Source organism: Rousettus aegyptiacus, unplaced genomic scaffold (assembly GCF_014176215.1).
Source record: "Rousettus aegyptiacus isolate mRouAeg1 unplaced genomic scaffold, mRouAeg1.p scaffold_m13_p_13, whole genome shotgun sequence".
Lineage (NCBI taxonomy): Eukaryota > Metazoa > Chordata > Mammalia > Chiroptera > Pteropodidae > Rousettus > Rousettus aegyptiacus.
In genome coordinates this window covers 47,144,510-47,169,713 of record NW_023416288.1, presented here as the reverse complement: position 1 = coordinate 47,169,713, position 25,204 = coordinate 47,144,510, and the positions used below count along the sequence as shown (strand labels likewise).

The 25,204-nt window shown below is 61.2% G+C and overlaps 1 protein-coding gene across 1 annotated transcript in view; it reads right to left on the bottom strand.

Annotated features, from left to right (window-relative positions):
- PTPRN2 (protein tyrosine phosphatase receptor type N2) overlaps window positions 1-25,204 on the bottom strand; it is a 319,743-nt gene that overhangs the window by 45,997 nt on the left and 248,542 nt on the right. Inside the window, exon 13 of the mRNA XM_036230218.1 lies at window positions 12,129-12,338. Within this exon, the coding sequence (XP_036086111.1) occupies window positions 12,129-12,338 (210 nt within the window). The remainder of the gene's footprint in view (window positions 1-12,128; window positions 12,339-25,204) is intronic.

The window sequence follows — 25,204 nt, the reverse complement described above, 5'->3', positions numbered from 1 at the left end:
ACGGGGGCTCCCAGCGTCCCGGTGGGGACGGGGGCTCCCAGCGTCCCGGTGGGGACAGGGGGCTCCCAGCGTCCCGGGGGGGGGACAGGGGGCTCCAAGCGTCCGGGGGAGACAGGTGGCCCCCAGTGTCCTGATCCTGCCCCTTTGCATTTCCTGGTCGAGCACGTGTGTCCCTGAGACCAGAATGACCCACATGAGCTGCATTTGAAGGAAGTAAGAACCTGCACTGAACGTCACCGAAGCCGAGGGAACCGTCCAGGAGCGCGTGGGGCAGGCGTGCGAGAAAGTGCCCGGCTGTCCCCACGGCCCCTCCGTGTGTTCTCCGCGTCCAGAGCTGCTGCTCCGGGCCTCGCCCGCGGCCCGGCCTGTGTGCGTCCGTCTGGGACGCGGGGCCGGCTCCCAGTGGGGAACGCCCCCCCACCCCCCCAGAGGACGAGGCCTCGGCAGATCTGCTGTGCGACCGTCCCCAACGGGCCCGTCCACAGCCCACTCGCTGCGACTGTCCTGTCCTGGGCACTGAGTCACCACCCCGACGGGCTTCTCGTGACGCTGGATGACACTCACAGCTGACTAAGGGACGTTGGGCGTGTGCGCGCACACACACCCACATGCGCGCACACACACGTGCACTCACACACACTCACACGTGCACACACACACGTGCACACACGCACGCACACGCCCCAGGGAGTGACGTTTCCCCACCGTGAACCCTGAGCCACTCCGGCTTCTGCGGGGCGGCCGCTCACTGCGACCCTTCCCTGGAGACCCGCGGTCCCCGCCCCCTCCCGCACCCCGATAACTGCTGCGCTGCCCCCCACATCCCTGTGCGGCTGCGTGAGGCTGACTGCCGGGCCCCGTGACACTCGTGAGTGACCTGAACGGCTTCGTGACAAGCACCGTTTACCGAGCCACACTGAGTAATTTTCCCATTTTGCAAGATATTGTCTCTAAATAAAAAAAAGATAAGGACACATTTTCACTAAGAGAAGTGAACGTAATCCCCGGCGCTCTCCGAGGACGGCTTTCCGTTCCGAGGTCGGATGGGGGGGCTGTGGTTCTCGGGCCTCCTCCGACGAGGTGGCGGCCATCCCCTGCACTGGGCGGCCCGGCCGTCATCCCACGGAGTGTCGAAGGGCACGGAGTCCGCAGGGGGCGCCCGGCTCCGGCCCAGACGCGGGGGGTGGGGGCGCCGTGCCCCGGGAACGCCTCGGGAGAGACCACGGCACGCTCGCCGCCTTGGTCCACGCTGCTCCCCGCGAACGTCGATCGTGGGCGCGAGATCAGGGAAGTCGCGAATGTGAGCGGAGCCTCTTCTGCCCCACGTGGGTTTCCGCGGCAACCGTAACGCTTTCGCAGAAGGCTGGACTCCCAGACGGGCGGTCCTGCGAACACCCCTGACTCCCAGGGTGTCGGTCGTGGCTCCAAGCCCCTCCCCCAGTTGTGAGATGAACGGAACAATAACCAGGAACCCCCAACTTCATGGGGTCCTACGCCCGATGACTCACCCCGAAATTAAGCCTCAGGAGTTCCCACAAAGTCAGCGGTGCCTTCGAAGCACGGGGCCCCCGCTCGGGCGCCCCCGGGCTCCCCGGTGTCCTTCGGCTCCGGGCCCCCGTGGCCCGGAAGCCGCGTGGGCAGGAAGCGCGCGCGGGTCCCCAGAGCGTGGGGACGAGCGGCCGCCTGCTGCGAGCCGCCTCTGCCCCACGTTCTTCGTGCTCGAAGGAGAGCGAGTTGCCATCCCTCGTCATCCCTGTCATCGTCACTTCTGTGGACACGCACCGCGGTCCATGTCCGCCTCCCGCCTCCTACGAGCCGTGCGGGCGCCGCTCGGCCGGGAGGGGTCGCACCGGCCGGGCCCCGCTCAGCCCAGCGCCTCCGACCGGGGCTCCGCGCGGCGTATTGATTAGTTTCTGTCGAGCACCTGCGGTTCCCTGCCAGGCGCTGCACGTCTGTTACCCATCTGGCATTGTGGGGGACCGAGGCGCCCCCCGCCTTCGCAGGAGGACGTGGCGGGCAGGGAAAGGCCGAGCCCGGGGCCCAGGTCTGTCTCGTCCTGCGTGGATGGAAGAATAGCTCCAGACGGACAACTGGGGACGGAGAGGCCCCGGGTGTGGGGGTGCGACGGGCCCCACGAGCAGGGCCTGGGGCTGCAGGCTGCGGTGGGCCCGGCCGGCGGGAAGGTCCTGGGGGCCGCGGGTCTGCGGGGCCAGCAGATGGGGCGGTCCGGGGCGACAAAGCCGAGGGGGAGGGCTCTGGGAGCGAGGGGCTCAGGCTGCACAAAGGTTCAGAGCGGCGAAGCACAAGGGACACTCGGGCCCCAGCCAGGAGCACAAAAGGTATTCACGCTCTCCACTCCGCAGCCACCACCTCATTAAGCCAAAGGGCAGGGCCGGAGGGGGGCTCGGGCCGGGCCGGGCGGGGGCGGGGCGGCCCGAGCAGCTGCGGCTGCGTTTTCAGAGGCCGGGCCTCATTCGGGGCCCAATTACTCCATCAAAAGCGGCTGAGTGGCGGCTGCACTGCCACGCTGAGGGCTCCCTGACAGGCCTCAGAGCCGCCAGCTGCCCCTGTCCGCACCACCTCAGCTGCGGGGCGCAGGGCTCTGCGCTCCCAGGCCTGCAAGTTTCTGGAGGTCATCATCGCCGCCACCAAGAATGACGGGTGCTGGGCTCGGGGAGGAGGCCACCGCTTCCGGGGCCCCGGCTGAGACCATCGAGGGGCCCGTGCAGCGTTTCGGGGGGCGGGGTGTGCAAGGCGAGCTGTGGGGAGAGGGTCCGTGGGCCACCGGGCACTCGGGACTGTCCCAGGGGTGAGCGCCACCGATGGCTGAACGAGGGTTCGACGCTTGAGGCCTGAGCTGTGCCTGAGTGCGGGATGCGGGGGCCGGAGGGGCGGGAGGGGCCCGGCCGCCGGGGAGCGGGGTCCCGGGTCCCGGGTCAGGAAGGCGACAGCTCGAGCCGAGAGTCGGGTCTTCCTGTCCCCCCGCTTCCCGGGGCCCTGAACCCCCAGTGTTCTTGGTCCCCCCGGGGGCGGGGCGGGCGCTGCGAGACGGGGGCCACGTTGTTTGAGACCCCCCCGCCAGACGCCGGCTCCGACCACAGACAGCACCTCACCACGTCCGCCCACACGCGAGCCTCGGCTCGGGGGCAGTGTGCGCTTCGCGGGTCTCTGAAACGTGCAGCCCACGGAACTTCTTCATTGGCGGCTGTTCTGAAACCTCACTGTCTTTACAGAAAAATGAGAATCATAGCTGCCGACCTATAGAACAGGCTCATTCTAAAACAATGATGGGAGGATTGAGGTCTAGCCACACAGCGACACCAACATCCTGTGCATGTTAACAACCCGACTTTGCCGCATAAACTCAGTGGGTTTGTGGTCAAACCTCGTAGGTCAGTCCACGCCCCTCAAATGCCACGCGGGACATCTGCCCTCACTCCCGGACACACTCGCTTGTGACGCTTCCTTTTCCTGCTCTGTGCACACACACACACACGCACCCCTAAGTTTGCTGCTGCATTATTCTTTACATTCAAAAATGGAGAGGGAATATTTTTTCACAACTGTCACCTTCCCGAGAGGTCACTTCTCTGCATTCCTTGTGCTTGCCGATGGAGACATGGCCTTCCCAGACCCCCCCCCTTCATTCCCCGCAGTGCTGGGCCCCCGTGGACTCCGATTTTAGCGGCCATGTTGAAGGACGCTTAATTAAGGGGGAGGAGGAAACCCTATTGTGTAGCTTTTCGAATGTAACAAAAAAGTGGCAACTGTCGCGGTTTTGAACAAACGTAGGTTAGTGCACAGGCAGAGCAGGCGGCTGAGAAAAAGCCCTGCCAGGCCCCGAACCTCCGTCTGTTTCTCCTGCGCTCCGGCCGCTCCCTCCGAGCTGGGCCAGGCTCTCCCAAGCTCCTCTCCCGCCTCGGGGACCAGAGCCTCAACCCCATCAAGAGTCCTGTGTCCTTCCCAGGGAGCACGTGCTTCAGACTCCCGGCTCCGCCTGGTCTTGTCCCCACGCCCCTGCCCCGTGCTCTCGCTCCGAGCCCTCTGCTCACCTCTCCTGGGAAGCCCTCCTTGACCACCCCCGGCTCCTGGGGGCCACGGGGCTGCTTGTGACAGAGCGAGTGTTCACGCACTCGACGCAGTGTAAACTCGAACGGGAAACAAAGTTCTTGCAGCCTCACTGCGTCCAAACACGTTTCTGTCGTTAGAAGAAATAAGCTTCCTAGAAAGAGATTCGAGTGCAGCCGCTGACCGTCCCAAGGCGCTCTCCCGTGACCTGCAGGGACGGGGTGCAGATGCCGGCGTGGTCCCCAGCAACTGGTCCTGTGGTCGCCGGCGGATCCTCAGCGGACCTGGGACGGGGTGCTGCCAGCCGGGGCTGCGGAGGGGCGCGGCGGTGGCTGGAGGGAGGGGGGGGCGAGGGCGGGGGGCGCTGGGCAGGGCTCGGCTCTGCACGCGGCTCCGCGGCCCTCGGCGCCCACGCGGGGCGGCCTGCGCGGGCCCGGCGTCCCCACGCGGGGGCGAGGCCAGCCGCTCGGAGCCCCAGGCCCGCGTCCCGGGTCTGCCGCATCTTGTGCGCGCCCGCCACGTTGCTCGCCTCCGCCCGCCGCCTCCCGTCACGCCCGCCTGCGCCCTCGGGCCTCGCGCCGCGCGCCCACTGCGCCCGCTCGGCCTCCGACCCGAGATGTCCCGGCCGAGCCCTCCGCGCGACACGGCGGCACCTCCCAGGGCAGGGCGACCCTCCCAGAACGTGGGCAGCCTGCCGCCCCTCACCGCAGGGCGCGACCGCGGGGACCCTCCTGACCCCTGGTCCTGGAGATGGGGGAAGGCCCGCATATCCCCAAGAAAGCCCCGATGCCTGAGTGGGTGTGGACAATGTGGCCCCCCACCCGGCCTCACAGGGGGTGAGCGTGTGGCCTGTGCAGAGTGAACCCACTCAGGACCCGGGAAGGGTGGGGAGGAGCCGGGACCCCAGTGCCCACCAGCAAGCCCGGCACTGGGCCACCCACGACCCTCACCCTCACCCAGAACGCAGGTGACCTTGTCCGACCTCGATGGCCCAGAGGGCATCATGCGGCTCTTTCCCTCCCGTTTCGCGGGTAGGACCGCGGGGTGCAGAGGCTGCTTGGGCCCAAGCCGCGGCCGGAGGGGGAGGGTGGGAGGTCTCCTGAGCCTCCACGCTGGGGAAGACAGCAGCCTGGACGAGGGACAGTGAGCGGGACCGACGTGGAGCTGAGCGGGGGCCCCGAGGGTGGGAGGTGGGACGCCCCTGCTCCACCCTGGTCCCCTCCAGCAGCACGGAGAAGACCCCCCCGCACACCCCGGGAAGGACGCACTTGTCCTGGGCACAAGCTCTCGGGCTTGGAGGGACCCGCCTGTGCCAACGGCGGGTCCCGGTCACACTGGCCCTGCAGCCGCGTCCCGCCCAGTGCCAGGCCCGCAGGTGTCCACGCTCGTCACGGCCTGGCCACCGCCCTGCGGGCCGGTTCCGTCTGTCGGCATGGACACATGGACGCCCAGAGACCCGCTCGTCTCCTGCCCGAATGTCCCTCCCAGCCCTGCCCATCACAGGGCCACCTCGGTGTGTGCACATGGCCTCCCCAGCCACCGCTGGCGTGTGCCCCTGAACCCCACAGTTGTCACACCAGTCGCCCCGTGATCCCCGGGGGACTGGCCGTGCTCAGCCTCATTCCACACAGTTTTGAGGCCAACCCCTCACCCACAGGGAGCAGTAAACTCAGCCATGTCTGCCATGGTGCCACACACCACGGCAAAGGCGGGGGACGGGCAGCAGGTCGGGACGCGGGGGCGGGGGTGACCTGGCCAGTGACCTCGCCCTGCGCCTGGGAGTCTCAGTGCCGTGGACGGCCCTGCTTCCAGGCTGCCACCGTGGGCCGTGGCCCTGGGCCTTACCCGACGCTCACTGCCCCCAGGTGTGAAACGGATGCCAACCCCCCCCCCCTGCCCGGCCCGGTCACGAGAGCGAATAAGGGGCCGGCGTGGCCAGGTGGGTGCTGGTGACCGGCCGGCAGTGAGCAGGAGCTGAGGGGAGGGGCCCGAAGGGCCCGCCCTCGTGTGCGGGGTGTCAGCCAGGGGCCCCTGGTGCTTCCGGGAGGTGGGGGCAGACTCTGACTCCGCGGGGGGCATGGGCGAGGCCCACAGGCCTGCTTCCCGCACTGGAGTGGAGGCGGGCGCCCCCCTCGGCCGCCCCCCATGCCGCGGTCACTGGGGCCTGAGCCCCCCGCTTCCCTCCGGCGAGAAGCGACCTCCTGTCATCCCTCAGAAACCGTCACTAGGTAAGATCCAGGCCCGCCGAGGACGAAGGGCGACCAGCGACACAGTCCCGGGGAGCCGCGGACTCCGGCCGATCCCGGCTGAGACGCCCCCACCCGCTGTTCTCCCGATGCGCGGTGCGCGGAGAGGCTCGTTACTCTTAATTAAGTCTGATCTAATTATTACGGCCTCACCGAGGGGAGCGGCTTCTATATCGGGCGGCGACGCTGGGGCTGGTGCTCAGAAGCGTCCTCGCCAGCCCGCAGACTTCCGCCTCCCCCGGGGAGCTATTCCCAGCCTCCGAGCTATTTCTGAGGAAGCTGGAAGCCGGCCGCCCGGCTGTCGCTGTTTGGGAAAGTCCGTGTTTGAAAATTTAAGACGCACGAGGAGAGCGCGCCCCGGCACCCGCCTCCCGGGGAAGCCTTTGGCCTCGCCGCCCAAGGTGCCCGGAGGAGCCGGCGGAGCGAGCGGGAGGTGGGGGGCGGGGGCACCTCCGTTGCGCAGACCGCCGCGCCCCGGGAAGGGGACACAAGCGCTCGCTCCGCCCCTCGGGCTGTCACATGGCCGCCTCGAGGAGCTTGGCGGGGCCTGCTCGTGGGTCGCAGAGCACGGCGAGACCCCGACACGGCACCCTCGCCCCCCGCAGACGCAGGTGCTCGCGAGACCTGGTCAGGGGGTGAAAGTGTCCGGAGAATTCCGCCCGGACGCTGCCTCGGCGACTCTGGCGGAGGCAACGCGAGCCGCGCGCGGCCCAGCGACAGCGTCGCGCCTTTGGGGGGTGGGGGGGGCGTCCGCTGCTGGAGGACGGGGCTGCTCCCCGGGCGTCCGCGTGCAGGCCCGGCCGGGCCCCCCAGAGACCTGTCGCCCGCCTACGGCGGATCAGGCTGCTTCGGCTCCTCGCCCGAGAGCGCGGGAGACGCCGCGGGGCCGCCCCGCGCGCGTCTCCACGGCGAGCGGCTCCGCCAGCTCCCTCGGCTCAGAGCCCCGAGAACCCGCCGCGCGACGTGTGCCATCTGACCGGTGGCGTGTGCCGTGGCAGCTCGGCTCGCGCTCCCCGGAGGCGGGACGCCGGGGCTCACGGGCGCGGCCCCGGTCCAGGGGCACCCCGCGCCGCACGGCCGCGCGCACGCGCGCATGGCCTGTGGCAGGCCGGGCTGCCCTGTCACCCGACGTGCGCCTCCCTGGGGGGCTGCTTCCAAAGGCAACGAGGGGATCCCCCCGCTGCTGCGAACGAAACCGACGAAATCCGGCGGGGCCCCGGCCCTCGCGTGGGCGGGGACAGGGGGCCGGCAGGGCCCGAGCCTGGCCGCTCGAAGGTGACCAAAGCCTCGAAAACGCGGCCACAACATTCGGGGGGCCCAGGAAGGAGGGGCCCACCAACCCGCGCCTCTGACCCCTGCAGTTTCACCCCGCCAGCTGCCACGGACGCGGGACCGCTAGGGGAATCCTGCGGGGCGCGGCTGGTGCCCCAACACCGGCCCCGGCGAATGCGCGCGCGCGCGCGCACGTGACCCAGAGCCGCACGGTTCGAGCTGCGCGGGTCCCTCACAGGCAGGTGTTCCCACAAGTACCTGAACGTGTTTTCTCTTCCTCGTGGTTTTCTTACTAACGCTTTCTTTTCTCCGGCTGGCTGCACTGTGAGAACACGCCAGCACATACCACACACAAAACAGGTGTTCGCTGACCGCGCACGTCACAGGCACGACTTCCGGCCAACAGCAGCCCGTTATAGCTAAGTTTTGGGGAGTCCAAAGGTGTAGGTGGGTTTTCGGCGGCATAGGGGTTGCAATTCCTTGTTTCCCAAGGGTCCACTGCACATATTATATACACACAGATACACACACACATATGTATTTATAAATGACATGCCAATACGGAGGGAAAAAGAACGAAAGCAAAGAAATTGGCTTTTTAGATAATAAAGTGTAAATCTAATCCAAATATATTGTTTTTTATATTTAGAAGGAACAAATAACTCTTACTAAAATAATGGGGAAAATTCGGAGAAAGGAGTTTGTTAAAAATGACTTTTAAAATGGATTTCAATTATTGTAAAAGTTAATATACCCAATTCTTTCAAATTTGAGCAAATCAAACTTTGATAGGTTATCCAGTGACATCTCTGATGTCTTGTTAAGTGTCAACGTATGAGTCTATGAGAGACTTGATTTCCCAACAGGTGCTGCAAAGGAAGCTCTCACACACAAGCTAAGACGGCTTTAAGATGCTGGCCTACTAGAAAACAGCTCTACTATGAGGAAGAAAAAAAGTGTTTCCGCAGGTTTGCATTAGAATCTAGTCGCGTACAATGCAGCTGGCCCTGGACAAGCAGGGAAATCCCACCTCTCCCCACAAGGCCGAAAATCCACACATAACTCTGCTCCCCCAAAGCATAACAGTCACTCCTGGGCATCCACAGAGAATGGGCTCCGCCCCCCAACACCTGAGTCCACTCACACTGCACACGCCCCTCCCCCCGCGGTCCCCAGCTGCCACCCGTGGGCGCTGAGCTGCAGGTGTGAAGCCCGGGGTTGCAGGGGCTGAGCGCAGTGGCTGGAGAGGGACCCCACGTGCAGGCGGACCGCACAGCGCACAGCCGTTGTCGGGGGCCAGTCTGCTGCTCTGACCCCGGTTTGAGGAAGGCACACTGGCCGCCCCAGAACCGGGCCCAGGACCGCGGGACCGCAGACCTCAGGGGTGGGCGTGATGAGCGAGGACGCGGACCCCGCTGCACAGAGGGTCAGAGGGTCGGAGGGTCGGCGGCGGGAGGGTCCCCCTGGAGTTCCGCGCCTCGCAGCCGCCGCGCCGCTGCACGGGCACGTGCGCGTCCACCTTGCGCTCTGAGAAGGGACGTCCACCCCGAGGCCCCCGCCGCCCCGCCAGCATCCGCCCCGCGCTGCCGTCGTCTCCCCCGCACCCCCCCAGGCCTGCCCCGCGCGCGGACACGCAGCTCGTCGCTGCGTCGGCAGAGCCACGCCCTGGCAGGAGGACCCCATCCCGACGTGCGGACGCGCCCCTCATCCCCGGCTCAGCCTCTACCCTGACTCACGCAGCGCCCTCCGCGCACTCAGAAACGCCGCGCGCCGCTCCGTGGCCGAGTGTTCCCCGACGTCCCCGCAAGCGGGCAGGACGCGGGGGGCTCCTTCTTCCTGCCACGCAGCGCCGAGAGCTTCGGTGGCGGCCGCCAAGCCTCGCTCGGGCCAGAGCCGCCAGGTGCAGCTCCGCGACATAAAAACACACAGCCCCGGCGCAATGCGACACCTTTCCTGAAGTTGTGTTAGGTTTGCAACATTTAAAACCACTTTTCAGAGATCCTTAGACGTGCAGGGGTCTCGGTGGCAGCGACGGAAAACCCGCACGCGACGGGCACGTCGGTAAATCAACAGCTGCCTCGTTTCCAAAAGGAAACGCCCCGAGTTAGCGGTCGCGGCTGCCAGCGGTCGTCGTGGGTTCCAGCTGCCTGGGGTGCTCAGACGCCGCTGCTCTGCAGCCCAGGGTTCGCATCTGCAGGTGGCAAACTCGGGGAGCTGCGGCTGCGGGGGGGCCGGGTGGTGTCGTTTCTGGCCTTTCGCATCAGGCACTTGAGTGTCCTTGGAGAATGGCATCCACAGGGGCCTAGGAGACCGCTGAAGTTTGGGGTATCAAGAGCTGTAGGGAGATCTTCAACTGTGTATGTGTGTGGGGGCGCTGGCACCCTCCAGCATTGCCCGAGGGTCACTGCACACTTTTGTGAGTCCTTAATACATTACTCAGATAAATCTAGAGCTAAAAGCCCTGCAACCCCCACCCCCTCTGCTGACCCTGCTCCACTAAGGACAAAGCCGGATGGAGGGCAGGATGGCTCAGCACCAGCCTTTCTCTCCTGTGGCGTCCACTTGGGCCAGGGGTGGGGTGCAGGGGGCGCGGGGGGGGGGGGGTTGGCTCCTGTTTAACTAGAGTGGCTGCCTAAGGATATTTTGTGGTGATTTCAAAACCAGGCTTCCAGAAAATCTTTACAGTCATTTCCTTTCTGAAATTTCCTAGATCGTATTTTTAAACGAAAAGTTTTTTTGTTTTTTTTTTTCTTCCTTCCATTTTTATTAATCTGGATTGAAGAAGAGCACACATCCCATTTATTGTCTGGATTACAGATTCTGATTAAACAAACCAGAGCTCATTATAAAATCAATATCAAGTTCACCACTATGCCCCAGGGACAGACAGCAGAAAGGTCACTCCAAGAAATTCAAACAGTTTTCCTGCTGGAAGGGCATGATTTTAATTACAGATACTATTAATTAGAGCTGTCACTGGGAAGACTGTTTTTTTCCCCTGTTAATTATCACAAACTCAGGTCTACGTATGCGTTTTCAAACTGCATTTTTGTCAAAATTAGTCATCATGCGAGCCCGACCTTTCCGTTCTATCAATATTTTATGTTTGAAATTCAAAGTGTATCAGAGGATGCCACGCTTTCTAAAAGCTGCCTGTGTGTGCCCTGCCTTTCACACGCACGGAAGAGAACGGGTGTGATTATTTATTTATGTCCTGGCACAGATGTGGCCCCCAGGACGAGCATCCTAGGCTGACGGTCCCACTCAATAGAACTTCTGGGTAAATTCTCACTAGTTTAAGTGACATTTTTTTTCCAGGCTGCTTCTTCAAACGCGAGTTCGCATTCGCTGTGAGGAGAAGGTGCACGCAGGGACTGAAATGCCATCTCGCACACGTTTGAAGCTGCCATTTCTTTGTGAGAAAAAGATCGCGCTGGCCAGGCTGTGACCTCCCCCAGGACCCTGGAGCTTCTCCGCATTCAAAGACAGGACCGAGGGTTTTGAAATGGGGAACAAAGCTGCATCCTGGTCCCCTTTGAGCACAGGGATTTTATAAACTCATCCCTGTTCCTCGCGTGGGGCAGGGGCAGGACAGCTGGGGGCGCTTTCCGGGAGGAGCCTGAGAACGCCCCGCCCCTCGTAACTCTGGTGATAGCGCAGAAACAGCGAACTTGCGCACGACTGGAAAGCGTGACGTGGTAGGTACAAGACAGTCCATAATCACGTGACTAGAGAGAGCAGCGTCTCATCCAATGGGGAAAAATCTTTTGCAAATACATCCTGATTAAGCTTGTAACTGAAGCAAAATGAGGAGGTAAATCACTTTACTTTCCCAAGTGAGAAAATATGCTTGGAGCTAAGCGATGTTTTCTGTCCAGAGAAATCGGGCGCCCTGAGCGGGCTGTGCCGGGGCCCGCGGTGCCGTTCAAGCCGAGGCAGGTGTCACTGCAGGACACGATTAGACGGCTACGGAGCTGCAGTTTTATGTCCGATTTGGTCTCGACCTGCCTCTTCCCACGCCCATCGCCGCCTGGCATCTTTCTGCGTCAGCTGCCACCACCGTCCACGCGGGGACATCTTCGTGTTACTTCCCACTTTCAGCATTAGATTCCGCTTTATCCGAGTAAAAGCAGAGGGCAGCAACCGATCGGGTCAAAGCATCTGGTCTTATGAGACCCCAAGGAAGTTGGTGGCTTAAGGGACATCTTCCAACACCTACACAACCAATATATCTCGCAACTCTGGCATTTTCCATTAGTAGTTGCCAAACTAAGAAAGATAATAGATGATACATAATTCATGCATTGTATTTTTTCCATGGTTCCAATTAATAACCCACTTTCACAGCTAACACGAGACTCTCCAAGAACAGCGGATTAATACAGAGCTGTAAAACTGAGGATGAAGGTATTTACATGAACGCTAATGAGAAGTTTCAAGTTGTCATCTTAAAGTGACCCGAACTAGGAATAACGAACAAGCGAGGGGCCAGGACCGGCGAGCGAGATGGGCAGAACGCCCGGGAAGGAGGAGCAGCCTTACCTGGTAGGCGGCGGTGGCGTCCGGGCCGGGGGCCCCCAGTCCCGACAGCCTCTCCTTCAGCCGGTAGTGAGAGCTGTGCCGCAGGCAGTAGACGGCTCCGGAGGCCAGGAGGACCCCCACGATGGCGGCCACGGAGACCAGCGTGAGCACCGCGAACTTCGTGGCGTCTTCCTGGGCTGCCCGATGAGGCAGAAGCTTGACTTTGCTTTTCTGCAGAACAGGAGAGGGGAGCTCGTGAGGTCCTAACGAATCGCAAGTCCTAAAACTACCTCTTTGTCACGCAGTGAAAAGGCAGCGCTGGCCAGCGCAGGACATCCCCGCTCCGGCATGGAAACCACCGCCTTTGGAATGGACCCTTCAGGCCAGGAACTTACTTCGAAACGGCGCGCTAAAGTCCCCGAGTTCTCCAGAGAGAGTTAGGGGCTCACCTTTTTTTTTTTCTTAATGGCGGCCATTTTCCAAACTTAATAATGTAGCATTTGGCAGCTGATGCAAAGAAAACAACGCGTCCATCCCTTCGTTTAAACAGGGAGGAGGAAACCAGAGCAGTTTATCCAGAGCGGGTGCGCGGAAGGTCGGGGCGGGGCGCCCCACCCGCGGCAGGAAGTCTTCGGGGCCTGGCCTTAGGGACCCTGGGGAGGCGCTGCAGGGGTCCGGGTCCTGGAGCCCCCAAGGCGCCCTCCCTGCAGCTCCGCAGGGGCCGCAGCACACTGGGGACACGGTAGCCCATCACCGTCACCCTCATCGTCTCGGGGGGGTCCTTTCCATGCGTTTCACTGGTCCTAGGCCAGTGGGCCTGGTGCCCGCCTCGCGGCGGCCGGGCGTGAGGACCCGAAGGCGCAGGGAGGACGGAGGGGACGCGCACCCCGCGCTGCCCGCACCCCGCGCCGCCCGCGTCCCGCGTCCCGGGCGCACGGTGAGAACAATTAGCCAACTCCTGTCCACGCAGTTTCGCGCGGCGACAAAATGGATTTCGCTCCGGAACGCGCGGCTGGCCTGCGCGTTACCGCTTCGCGGTGATTCCTGCGCCGCGCGCAGCCCCCGACGCCGCGTCCTGCGTCCCGGGTGTGCACGGGGCCTCGGTGTCAGGCCGGGCGTCTTTATCTTGTAATCATAAAGGCCACCGAAGCAATTATCGCCGGTCTTGACTGGAAAAGCTGGTCATTAATTAGCCTCCTTTTGCCTTCGGTGCGCGGATTAGCTGGTGCCCGGGCTGAGTTAATGGAAACGCGGGTTAAATGAGAAAAGACGCCGGATTTTCTTGCCTGGATGCGACCAGGACGGCGCGAGGCTCCCAACGGCGAGAGGCAGCGGAGGGAGGGGAGGGGAGGGGGAGGGCGCGGGGAGGAGGGGAGGGGCCTGCTGGGCGGGGAGGGGGTGCGCGGAGGGTGGGGGCGTGCAGAGCCGCGGAGCGGAGGAGCTTGCATGGCGGTCCAGGGCCGTCTGCTGTCGCCGCCTCGGGTGTGGAGAGAGCGCGGGAGACCCCTCCCTATGCCGCCCCTCCCTCCCGGCCACACAGGCGCTTCCAGAAAGAAGTCACTCGGGGCCCCACTCCAGAGTCAGCCGGCACTCCTGCTCTGCGCAGGCCGGAGCCAAAACCACAAATGACCGGAGGGACCGACAGGTGCTCGAGGCCTCTCGTCCTGATCCTCCGCCCTGCGCCGCGCTGGGGGTCGCTCCCGGCGGGGGCGGTTACGGGGGGGTGCCCCCTCCCTCCCCAGCTGGCCCGCGCCCTGCCGCGCCGCCAGAGCCCGGTGTGACCAGAGCCTGGTGGGACCGCGCAGCCTCGGCGAACGTAGCCGGACAACGAAGGGGACGGCGCGGCCCAGGGAGGGGGCGTCCTGTGCTCGTGGCCCGGCCCCGCCCTCCGGGTCGGCACCGCGCCCCCACCGCGCCCAGGTGCAGGGGACTGGAGGTCCCCCCCCCCGCGCCCCCACCTCGGGGTCCTGCTGGGGCGTCGGGAGGTCCCCGCGCGTCCGCGTGGCTGGCTGCTCCTGGAACCGGACTTCCCGAACCGTCCTGCCCAGCGACGCGGGCGCACACGCACGCGGTGACAGTCTTGGGCAGGAGGAACGCGCACGACAACCCGGCCCCACCAGACGCGGGGTGTCGCCGCACCAGGCTGCCGCCGACCCCCCGTGTGAGGGGCGCCAATACGGCCCGGTTGTCACCCCGTTGTGGGTGCGAAGCCAGGAATGCTCAGGAGCCCCACGGAGGGGGCCGGTCCGGGTCTGTGGCGCCAGGAGAGACCCCGGGATGCGCGCTCGCCGGAGCCTGCGCCAAAGCCTTTCCCGAGAGGACGGGCGCAGCGACGCCCCTGAGCCCGCTTGGTCCCGGTGGTGGGGAACCGACGCTCGCAGGGTCCCGCCGTGCGCTCGGCGCCCGCGGGGGCGAAACCCGGCCTGCCGCCTGTCTCTCGTGCGCACTCGGAATTTACTCAAAGGTCAAAGAAAAATGTCAAGGAGAGAGACTGCCAAAGCACCAGGCCCCCCTGCGGGGCCGTTCCCCCTCCCCCTCCCTCTCCCGCTAACCCCCTCACTGCCCTCTCCCACTCCCCACTTGCTCCCCCCCCACTGTCCAACCCCCCTGGTCTCAGTTGCTCCAGGATGAGAAAGTAGGGGAAGGAGGAGGACAGGACCCTATACCCTTGAGCTCCATTATCCAGGATCACCCCCATCTTCGCTGCCTGGGCCGGAGCTGCGCCTGCAGAGGAAGGATCGTGGTGGTCCCCAGGCGGGTTTACCTCCTGCCACCCACTTCCTGCAGCCAGGGGAGGGGGTAGTGAGGCTGGAATGGCAGAGCCTGGTCTCTGAGCCTGAGTCCTGGGCCCCCAGGGCAGTCGGTGAGGGTGGGCAATGCTGGGGTAAGGAGAGGGGGCAGAGGCAGGGATCTGCCCTGGGAGGGGGGAAAGTCAGCATGGGACAGGGGGACCCGCCAATTTGGACCAGTCTGACCTATAGGTGGACGACCCTAGGGGGAGGACTGGGAGGTCTCTGTCCCCCAGGGGTGGCCTGCTAACACCTCAGCTGGAGCCCAAAGGTCACCCCTGCGGTCCCCCGGTGGATCCAGCACCCTGACTACTGCTGCCCCGAGGGTCAAGGATGGAGAAAAAAACTGTGAGCTGCGAGTCAGGTCTCAAGAATCCCAGAAGAAACAAAAATATATACAAATTCTTTTAAACAAATGATAGTGAATCTCCTCCTTGACACAGTGATTGATTTTTAAAGACTTAATGATTATTTTATTTCTTTTTGTGGAGTTAAAAAAATGTTCAAACACCTAATACTTAGGGGCTTTAAGAGAAAGAAATGAGCCGGCTATGGCCTCACAAGTGAGTTTGACCCCCAGTCCTGCCTGGGGTGAGTGGGTGGCCTGTGCCCCAAGTGTCTCTGCTCCTGAGCTGAGCAACTTGATCTACAGGTCCCTTCCTGAGCTCTGTCCTGGGGCTGGGCCCTGCCGAGCCCCCCCAAGACTAATTAGAGGCATCTCCTCAGTCTTGACTTGAAATGGAAAAAAAATAATGTTTAAATATTTATGACTTTGACATTTACAGTCAGGCATCTTTTAAAAGTGGACCACCTTCTTCTGTACAGTGGCAGCTTGCCTCCCTGGGAGTCTGGGGCAGGCAGGAGGGTCAGGGGGACAAAGTAGTCCCTGGAGAGCACAGGGCCGCAGGGTGTCTGTGCACCCAGCTGGTAGGAGAAACACAGGCAAGCACTTAATGCTAAGTTTTCAGATGCAGAAGTATGATTTTTAAAAGAATCGGGATTAATCGAGTCAACTTTAGATCAGGTTAGATGTATCTCGAGTGTAAACCGAAGTACCATGTTGCTTGCTTCATCCAATGGCCATTTATTTCCAGCGGCAGCTTCTTGAATTTAGAATAAAAAGTATTGCAAAAGCTCTGATTAGAAATAAATGTGTAGCCACAGAGACACTTTGTGGAATGGCTCTTAGAAGAGTCTTCAAGTATTGTACTGACTTATTTAAACTATTTTGACCTGTGCTTATAAGTGAAGGTGCATGGGCTCCCCTTACATTATCTTCTGAGTCATTAATGGCAAAATATCTTTGGAAAATTATTTTTAGCTGTCCATGTGGTAAGCTTAAAAGAAGAGACCAAAAAATAAAAGAATAAAAAATCCTATACCCAGATGTGATTGTGAGAACCGAGGCAGTCACACAAATAGAAACTTTATGGTAACAAATATTTGTTGACAGGTAGCAAAATGTAGCATTTCCCCAAGGCTGTGCTGTGAGACCAGTTAACAAGGGGATTCAGTCTCTAAGTAACTGACTTCAATTTAAAATGCACTTGTACCCAAAAACTTATGGACACAGGTATTCAGTTTTATTAACATTAAGCTTCTGATATCATCAACGTGTATCACTACTAAGAAATCTGGTTTGCAAACCGAGCCTCATTCTGTGATCCTCGGCGCTTCGAGTTGCTACGACTGCAAATCCAGTTTTCCCTGTAAAATTTAGAAATTAGTTTTAGAGATGCTAGTGAGTAGCTATAAACCAAAGTTTGCCTTCGGTTTCCCAGATGAGTCATCTTAGAATTATTTGGAAATTTCAGGCTAAATTTACTAAAATGTATTTACCAAAATATAGTAACTACCACTTCAAACCCGATCAAAGTTTTAAACAGTTCTCAGGCCACGGGAATGACTAACTTAAAAATATGAGATGGGGTGTCTTAAAATATTTTAAAAGTATTTTTTTAAAGCTGTTAAGTGAACTATTTTTAATTTGGAATTCGCCACAGAATTCTAATAAATGAGAGAAGTCAGGCGGAAATAATCATGTATTAATTCTCTGCATTACAAAATCTTTTCAGAAGCTGTTATCAGAGCAGGAGGCACCGGGTCTGAATTCAGGGTGGGAGCAGGCTTTGTGCGGCTGAAAGCTATTGTCCTCTGTGCAGATGAAATTGTACTTGCAAATCTGCCATTCAAGTAGTCAAAAAAAAAAAAAAAAAAAAAAAAAAAGAAAAGAAAAGGGAAAAAAAGAAGAAAAAAAGAAAAAAGAAAAAAAAGCTTATATGGGCAAAAGAAAAGAATCTCCGAGGAATAATTATTTGTAAAGATACACTTTAATGAAAATAGGTGGGGATACACTGTTTTAAAATGGGCCATTTGTTGATTTTTTTTTCAGGCATTGGCATAAAAGTAATATGTAAAAGGTAATAAATTGTCTATATGCCATGTTTGAGCGCTCCGAGAACATCAGTTTTGGGGAAATACTCTGTTTTAAGATGTCAGGGAAGATGTATAGTGTTTACGTTCAAAGAGAGAAAAACGCCCTCGTGTGAACCAGTTTCTAGGGCCGCCCGACAGGCAGCTCCGAGCGCGGCCGGGCCGGCCTGCCCGCCGCCGCAGCCCGCGGCCGCACTTCCCAGCGCCCGGCCGCGCTCTCGGCCTGGACGCTGCGCGCCCGGCCCCGGCCGCATTTTTGGCGTCACCTTGGGCCCCGAGGCCTGCTGACAGGGCCTCGGCCCGGCTGCCCCGCCAGGCGTTTCCCGGACGTCGCCCGGGAAGTGGGGAAGGCGAGCTCCCGCCGCACCCGGCCCTGCCGCAGACAGGGGTTCGCGCCGCGTCCTCGAGGGGCGCAGACGTCCGCCCCAGAGGCTCCCAGCGACGCCGGCTGGGACCGCTGGGCCCCGTCTGGCCATGCCTTGTGCCGCACTGGGGGCGGGCGTCCTCACGGTGCCGCCGGTTCCGCCCCGGGCTTATTCGCAAGATCCCACCGAGGTCGGAGAGACGACCTCGGGACGCCGCAAAAGGCAGGGGACCCGAGGGAGCTACGGGGATTCACAGCAGCGGAGTCTCCAGGCACCCGGCCCTCTTCTCAGAGGGGACAATGCGTGGCCAGCCGCCCCGCCCCACACACAGTGAGCCTGCTGCGGGGCGCAGGCCCGTGTCCCCCGCAGGCCCCGGAGCTGCGCCGGCCCTCGCGCCCGTCTCTCTGCTGCCCTCCCCGCCATGGCCACCCACTCTGGGAGCCGAGTGGGGTGCACTGGGCTGGTGGAGAGCATTTCCTCCTGTGTGGCACACACAGCTCCACCTCTGAGCACTTTGGCTCCCGTCTAAATCCGGGTCGTGCTGTGCCCTTGACCCCACCCAGGTGGGCAAGTCCCCTGATAGAGCGGGGACCCGAGGACTTGGCTCCGCAGCTGGAACCCCAGCCGGACGACGGGCAGGCGAGGGGCGGGGCGACCTGGGACAGCAGGGCCCGGCGGGAGCAGGGTGGTCCGCGGCCTCTGGGTGCACTTGTGGCAGTGAGTGGGCCCCAGCCGCTGTGAGAGAAACCCCAGCAGGCCAGCATGGAGCGGGGCTAGGTCAGAGCACTGACGACAAAAAAGGCGGGAGAGTGTCTCCGGGTCTAAAAGCCAGTTCTGCTGAGGTTTCAACCCTGACTTGGGGTCCCCCACTGCCTGGAGCGAGGCTTCTGCAACACCTTGAAGAAGGCGCTTTAGAACCACACAGGTAGTTACCGGAGGAAGGCAGAAGGGAAGGCCCTCCTTCACACAGCTCGGGGCCACAAGTTTCTCTGGGGCGCCCACTGCTGCCTCACCTGGGGGTGGGGCAGGGAGATGCACAGGGTCCGTTTGGGGGGAGGGGCAGGGGCCGCTTCGAGGCGGTTCTGGGCGGGGCGCGGCGCAGAGGACCCTGCGCGCCTGCTCACCGCCCCTCCTGCCCATCCAGTGTGCTCTAACTGGGACGCCCCCGTGGCACACGGCTCGCTCCCGGACCTGAGTTAGCAGGGTGAAGAGCGCCTCAAAATGGTCTGGGAGGAAAATGCCTCCGGGTCCCTCCTCCCCCTCCCCGCTGCTCCCCCGGCCTCCCCCGGCCTCCCCCTCTTCTCCGCATCCATCCCACCTGCACGCTCCCCCCGTAGGGTCTGAAGTGCCCCGAGAGGCTAGGGACGCGCGGGAAGGCAGAAGAGAGCCCCAGGGGAGGTCGGAGAGGCGTCTCCGCGGGGCGGCCAGTAGGAGCTGCCACCACGCTGCGATGCCCACCCCAGACCCCCACGAGGGACGGCCTCAGCCGCGGAACTGCCCCTCCCCGGCCAGAGCCACTGCCGGATGCGCTGCTGCGAGTCCCAAGACGGGGATCTCTGACGCGGGGTCGCGCCCCCGACCCCACACCCACCCGCACGCCCTGCACCGCCCCGGGCTCCCGGGCTGCGCCCCGCCACCTGCCCACGCGCCCGGCGATGCCTCCGTGGGCCTCTCCTCCCTCCCTCCCGCCTGCCCCCACCGCAGCTCCTCTCCCTTCTCCGACAGCCCACCAGCGCCCGCACCCGGCCCGGGCGCCCTTGGTTACCTGCAGCGGCGCCGGTGCGGGGCGCCCAAGCCGGAGGCGGTGGGGGCGTGCTCCGGGCCCAGCGGCCTCCGGGCGCGGTGGCCGCGGGCGGCGTTGGCGCCATCACCTCGGCCGGCCCTTTCTGTGCGCCGGAGACACAGCGAGCCGGGCCATCCAGCTTCCGACCACAAACTTCTCGGGAGGCCGGCGGAGACAAAGGTGCCGAGGCTCCGGCGGCGGCGGCACGGGCTCCGAGCCCGCGGGCGCCGGCAGCGCTGCGCGGCCGGAGGCTCTGCGCGCGGCACCCGGCCCCGCGTGGGGCGAGGCACGGAGGGCCGCGGCGCGGTGAGGAGCAGCGCGGGCCGGGCGCGGGACGCGCCCCGCAGGGCCGCCGGCCGCGCGCGCAGCTCCATCCAGCGCGGCCGCCGCGCCCCGCCTTATATCCGGCCCCGCGCGCACGCGGCCGGCGGCGGCGCGGCTCGCGGCCCAGCCACCGGTTGCTATAGCGATGTCTCCCCCCCACATGTTGCTGACAGCAATTGGCTAAGGGGCCGCGGCTCTCCGCACACCCTCTCCCGCCCAAGACTATGAATGGACATCGGCCGTGTCAGTCATTCGCACGCGCGGCAGCCCGGCCTTCGCCTTGTCTTTCTTTCCAGCCTTTCTCCCTTTCAGCGTTTGAGCCGCACTTCATACCGGGCAAGTTCAGGGTGGCCCTGGGGGAGACGGGCCTCGGCCAGAGCGGCGCCCTGCGCGGCCTTGCGGTGCTCTGCGCGTGGGAGACGCGGGGCGGTCACATCGCAGCTCCGCAAGAGAACGTGCGGCAAATCGTTCTTCCGAGTTAGGCTCGTCAGCGCTAGGGTTCCCACTTGGGCTGTGGTGGCCTTTAGCTCCCTTTCCAGACCGACGACGTCCACAGCGGCGAGCCGTCCCCTCCCCGCCCGACGTGACCCCCGCCCGAGCTCTCCCGCGACGCAACTGCCCGACGCGGGAACTAGTGAGAACTTCGTCACCATTCGGTCCAGGCGAACTGCGGGCCTCAGCCCAAGATGCCAGACAGAGGTGGCCGTGCAGACGGAGGGACCAGGCGGCGTCCTCGCTCCCCAGGTCAGAGGCCTGGCCGCCACCACGACCCACCGGTTGCTGAGCCGAGCGGGTCACTGGGGCTGTACGGGCCCAGAGCGAGAGGCAGGCAGGGGTCTGGGAGCGCGGACGAAGCCTGCTGGGCCCTGTGATTGGTCTCCCGCGGCCCTACACCCCCCTCTGTCCCCAGGCCCTGGCCCTCGCGGCGCAGGCACAGGTCGAGGCACCCCCAGTGCGCGGCGCGCTCGCGGAGCAGGCAAGAGTGGAGAGCTGAAAGCCAACATCTGTGTGCACAATGCGCCCTCCGAGGCCCACAGCTGCAGGAACAAGGGGAAGAAAGAAAGGAGTGGGGGAGATCTTGTCACATGCAGATGACAGTCTGCGAAGGGCTCTTTAGTCTCCCCTTTGCGGAGAGCCTGGCGCCCTCCTCCCAGTCGCCCTCTCCCACCGCCTTGCCATTGTTCCAGCGCCCGGGACAGCTGGGGACGGCGGCCCCTCCTCAGCCGACGCGCCTCCCGCTCCACAGCGGGCAGCCCGGGCGCCCGCGCCTGCCCGCAGCCCCTCGCCAGCGGCTGGACCTGGGGAGTCCGCCACCCCCCTCCCATCCGCGCGGCCCTAGGCCCGCCCCGCGCCAAGGGCCCGCCCTCGCGCCTCGCCATCGCGCTTCTGTCCTGGAGCCCTGGGTCCTGAACCTCAGGGCCAGGGCTCAGGAAAAGGGCCGTCAGCAGACGCGAGGCCGGCGGGGCCTGCAAAGTGCTCCCCTGCGTCTCAGGGTGTCCGAAGGCCCCGCTTCCTCCGACCAAAGCCCTGAGCGCAGTCCCACTTTTATTTGCTATTTCTGGGGCGGGGGCTGTGGCTCAGGGCTCCGCTCGCCGCTTCGCCCGCTTCACGGAGCGCGAGGGGGAACCATTTCCCGCGGAGGCCAAAGCACCGAAAGCCGCTTCTCTAGGGTCACCTCCCGTAGTGCACCCTGCGCCCTCCCTTGCCCCTCTCCAGCAGGCCAGGACTAGTTTGGTCACCGAGGCTCTCTGCGCCCCACGCGGGGACAGGGACTAACGATCTCGGATCCCCTGCCGCCCTCCCCTCTGCCCGCCAGCGGGGCCTCGTGGGAGGGTCCTTGTCCTCCCGCCCGCAGGCCCACGCCCCGCGCTGCGCTCTCAGGGAGCGCCTCCAGCAAAGACCCGAGGGGCAGCGGTTCCTGTCCCTCCCTGACGCCCTCCTTGGGCCTTGCCAGCCTCAGGGGCGCCCCCGGCCTGGTCCCAGGCGGGGAGAGCAGGGGAGGGGAGGCGGCGCGTGGGCAGGGGGCGCGGGAGGAGGAGGGAGGGGTCCGGGAACCCCCGCGGGGCGAGGGGGTAAGACTGCGGAGAGAGAGAGAGGGGCAGGGAGAGGCGGGAGGACAGGAGGAGGGGACTTGCCGCCCACAGCCTCGTTGGTAACCGGCCTCTCCATAGCAACGGGCTGTGCGCGCGCCTGTGTGTGCGCGTGCGCGGGCGGCGGAGGGGTTCTGAGCCTTCTCAACCCTGGTGGAGGGGGTCGCAGAACTCTGGGGGCATGGAATACGGGAGTCCGCTCCAGAATGGAGGGCCGGCTTCCGAGATGCTGGGGATACCGTGGGGGCCGGGGACTCCGAGCACCCGGCGGAACTGGGCAGGGGCGGGGGCCGGGGCACACTCCCTGGCCCGGGCTCGGCCATAGGGACACAGCACGCCGGGCCCTCGCTGCCGGGGTCCTCCAGCTGCGGTCACCGGCCCCGGGACCTCAGGGGCGGTGGTGTGGGCCGCATGTCTTCGCAGCGACTCAGCGGTGCCTGGCGAGCCGCGTCTCCACCGCGGGCCGGCTAGAGCCCCGGAGCCAGGCGCACCTGGGTCCCGGCCGGGGCGCGGTAGGCGCCGGACTCACGCACCGCCTCGCGGAGCCGCGCCAGGCTCACTCCCGTGGAAGAGAAACGGGCGCGAGGTCCCAACTCTCGGCGACGCCGGCTGGGCCAGTCCCCAAGACGCGACCTCGGCGGCCCCCCAGCACGCTGCTGGCGGCGTGCACGGCCCCCGCATTTTCTCGCCTCCACCGCCAGCAGCCACAGCCGGGTGCGCGCGCCCTGCTTGGTTGGGCGGGAAGAGGACCAAGGGGCGGCCAGGTTGCCCGTGGCCGTGCTTGGCCAGCCCACTGACAGCCGCTTAGTCACCAGGGGAGCGCGGACTCCATGCGGCTCCACCGACGCACGGGAAGGACCCCGGCCGCATCATCCAGGGCTCCCGGGGCGCCCAGAGGGCCGGCGACCCCGGAGAAAGCTGGAGCACAGAACAGGTGTGCCGTGGAGGCCAGCCGGGCTGTTTCCTTTCACTTACAAACCTGACATGAATAAATACATTTACTTTATTTAGCTAGTTTTTCAGTTGATCCTAGGGGTTCTCACTTTCAGCATCAAAGCCGCGCATTTAATCCGAGCTTAACGGCCTACCGGCCTTCCAGAGCCTGCAGGAAGGATCGCTAGGCAGGGGACACAATTTAAGTTCAATTCTGGTCACTTTTTGAACAGCTCCATGGGCCTTAACCTCGCGTGGGGACATTCAGAAGTGGGGACCTGTGTTTTCCCAGGACACCTGGGTGCACACCGCACGGGAGGGTCTGTGCGGGGCCAGTCACCTCTCCTTTTACTTGTCCCTTCCTCGGCCACCAGCCCCTCCCCCAAGGTCCTGCTGGCCTCCCAGCCGGCTGCTGCTCTCAGGGCTTAGAAGAACGTAGTTCTGTTTTAGCCGAGGATCCTTTTAGTCCACTGTTTCATAAACCGATAAATTCATCCGCCAGGTTATCACTCTATTTTTCTGTATTTTGAAATCCTTTCTCATTTCCTGGGCATGAAAAATGTTATCTTTTAATTATTGAAAATACTTTAGAAAAGCATCCTGACAATAATATAAAACTAGATTCAGCTCATATCTCGAAGAATGAATGATGTTAGAGTCTTCCTTTTTGTCGTGAGAGCTTAGACTTCATTTGATAATAAATTTCAGTTTATGATTTCAATGACATTTCAGAGAAAACTTTTAAAGATGATGCAAAACCCTTTTCAAAGGCAGGTCGATGGGGACCATTTCCATGTGATAAAGTAGAACACCAGTGATAGAGAGGTCAGGACTGTTTGCTAATGAACAAAAAATGCAGCCTCTAAAATTCCCCAAGATGTAGGAAATAGCCAAATAATATGAACTATTTAAAATGATTTGTTGATCCTGCTAACACTTCCTTAAAAGTGTAGTTCACATTTGTTATGTGTAAAACTAATGTGTTAAGAAACTCATTTTCAATTTAGGGAACACCAAACTATTACAGATCACATATTCAAGTGATTAGAATACATTTCCAATGTACTAAATTATCAAAGAGAATGTATTTTAAAAACAAAATAGAGAAGACTGTCATGGAAAGTATGATTACTTTAAAGCAAAACACCACCTATTTCAGGAATTTTCAATGATACAGTCATAGAAAATGACAAAAACAGTTGTTTGATTTCAGAGAATCTACACCAATTTTGTTTTATAAACAAAACAATGTAATTTATAATAATGGCACATATGTTGTATTGAAAATACTTTTGATTAAAAAATACTTTTGATTTGTAAATCCATTTAAAATGATTTTAAATTGCAAAAATGAAATTAGATCCCTTTGAATATTACGGGTATGTGTATGTCATATTTTCATGCATCTATAATGTTACGGAAATTAACATTTTATGTCACTAAGTGAATTTTAAAAAGCAAGGCATTTTAACTGGCCAGCCTCCTAGAGCACCGAGATAATTTTAAAAAGAAGACACTTGCACAGGTCCATAGAAATGACTCTACTCTGAAATTCACTCATTGTGAGTAAACACCTGGATTTTCAAGGACACTGTTTGGAAGAGCTTTGGACACTGATGACCAGTCCTTAGCCATCGCTGGGCACCTGAGTTTGGGAGCTTCCTCGCCACACGCCCCTGCACACTGGCGGAATTACCACCCGGGGCAACCTGGAGACGTTCTTTAGGATAAAGTTTGGCTTGTTTCTTCTATTAGCAACTTTAAGGTACTGCTATAAAGTTGTTGCCTTCACTTTAAAATTGTGAGGAACCGAGACTTAGTAAAATTCTTGGTTCAAATATTTTACTTTATGTCCAGAAAAATGTGAATCCTTTATTTGAAACAAAATAGAGAAGTTTTTTTAAAAAAAAATTACCAACATAACTCAGCTTTTATTACCGTTCTCATTTTGGCTCACGTTCAGATTAATCTAGAATTTCCGATGTCCAAAAATAGGAATTCTCTTATGAAACACGATCACGCGAACCATTTTCCTAACAGCAGAAGTTATATTTCAGCAGGAATTTTAGCTGAAACAAATACGTAGAGATTTCTAGACTTTCTTTTTCAAACTTGGAAATTACAATTCCTATAAGGACAAGAAAAGCCTTGAAGCCTTGTTATTACTATCATTAGCTCGTCCATCCAGGAAAACGGCCATCCAAAGGGACGGACAATTCTAAATGGAACGGTCCCCTCCAGATGGACCTGGTCTGTGGTCTCTGTAGTCCCAAGCCTAGATGTCACCTTCTCTCTACCTCTCTGGAAAGATCTAACCTTCTATTATTTACAAAATAATGCCATAAAAGGACATGCTTGAAAGTTGATGTTCAGTACATTC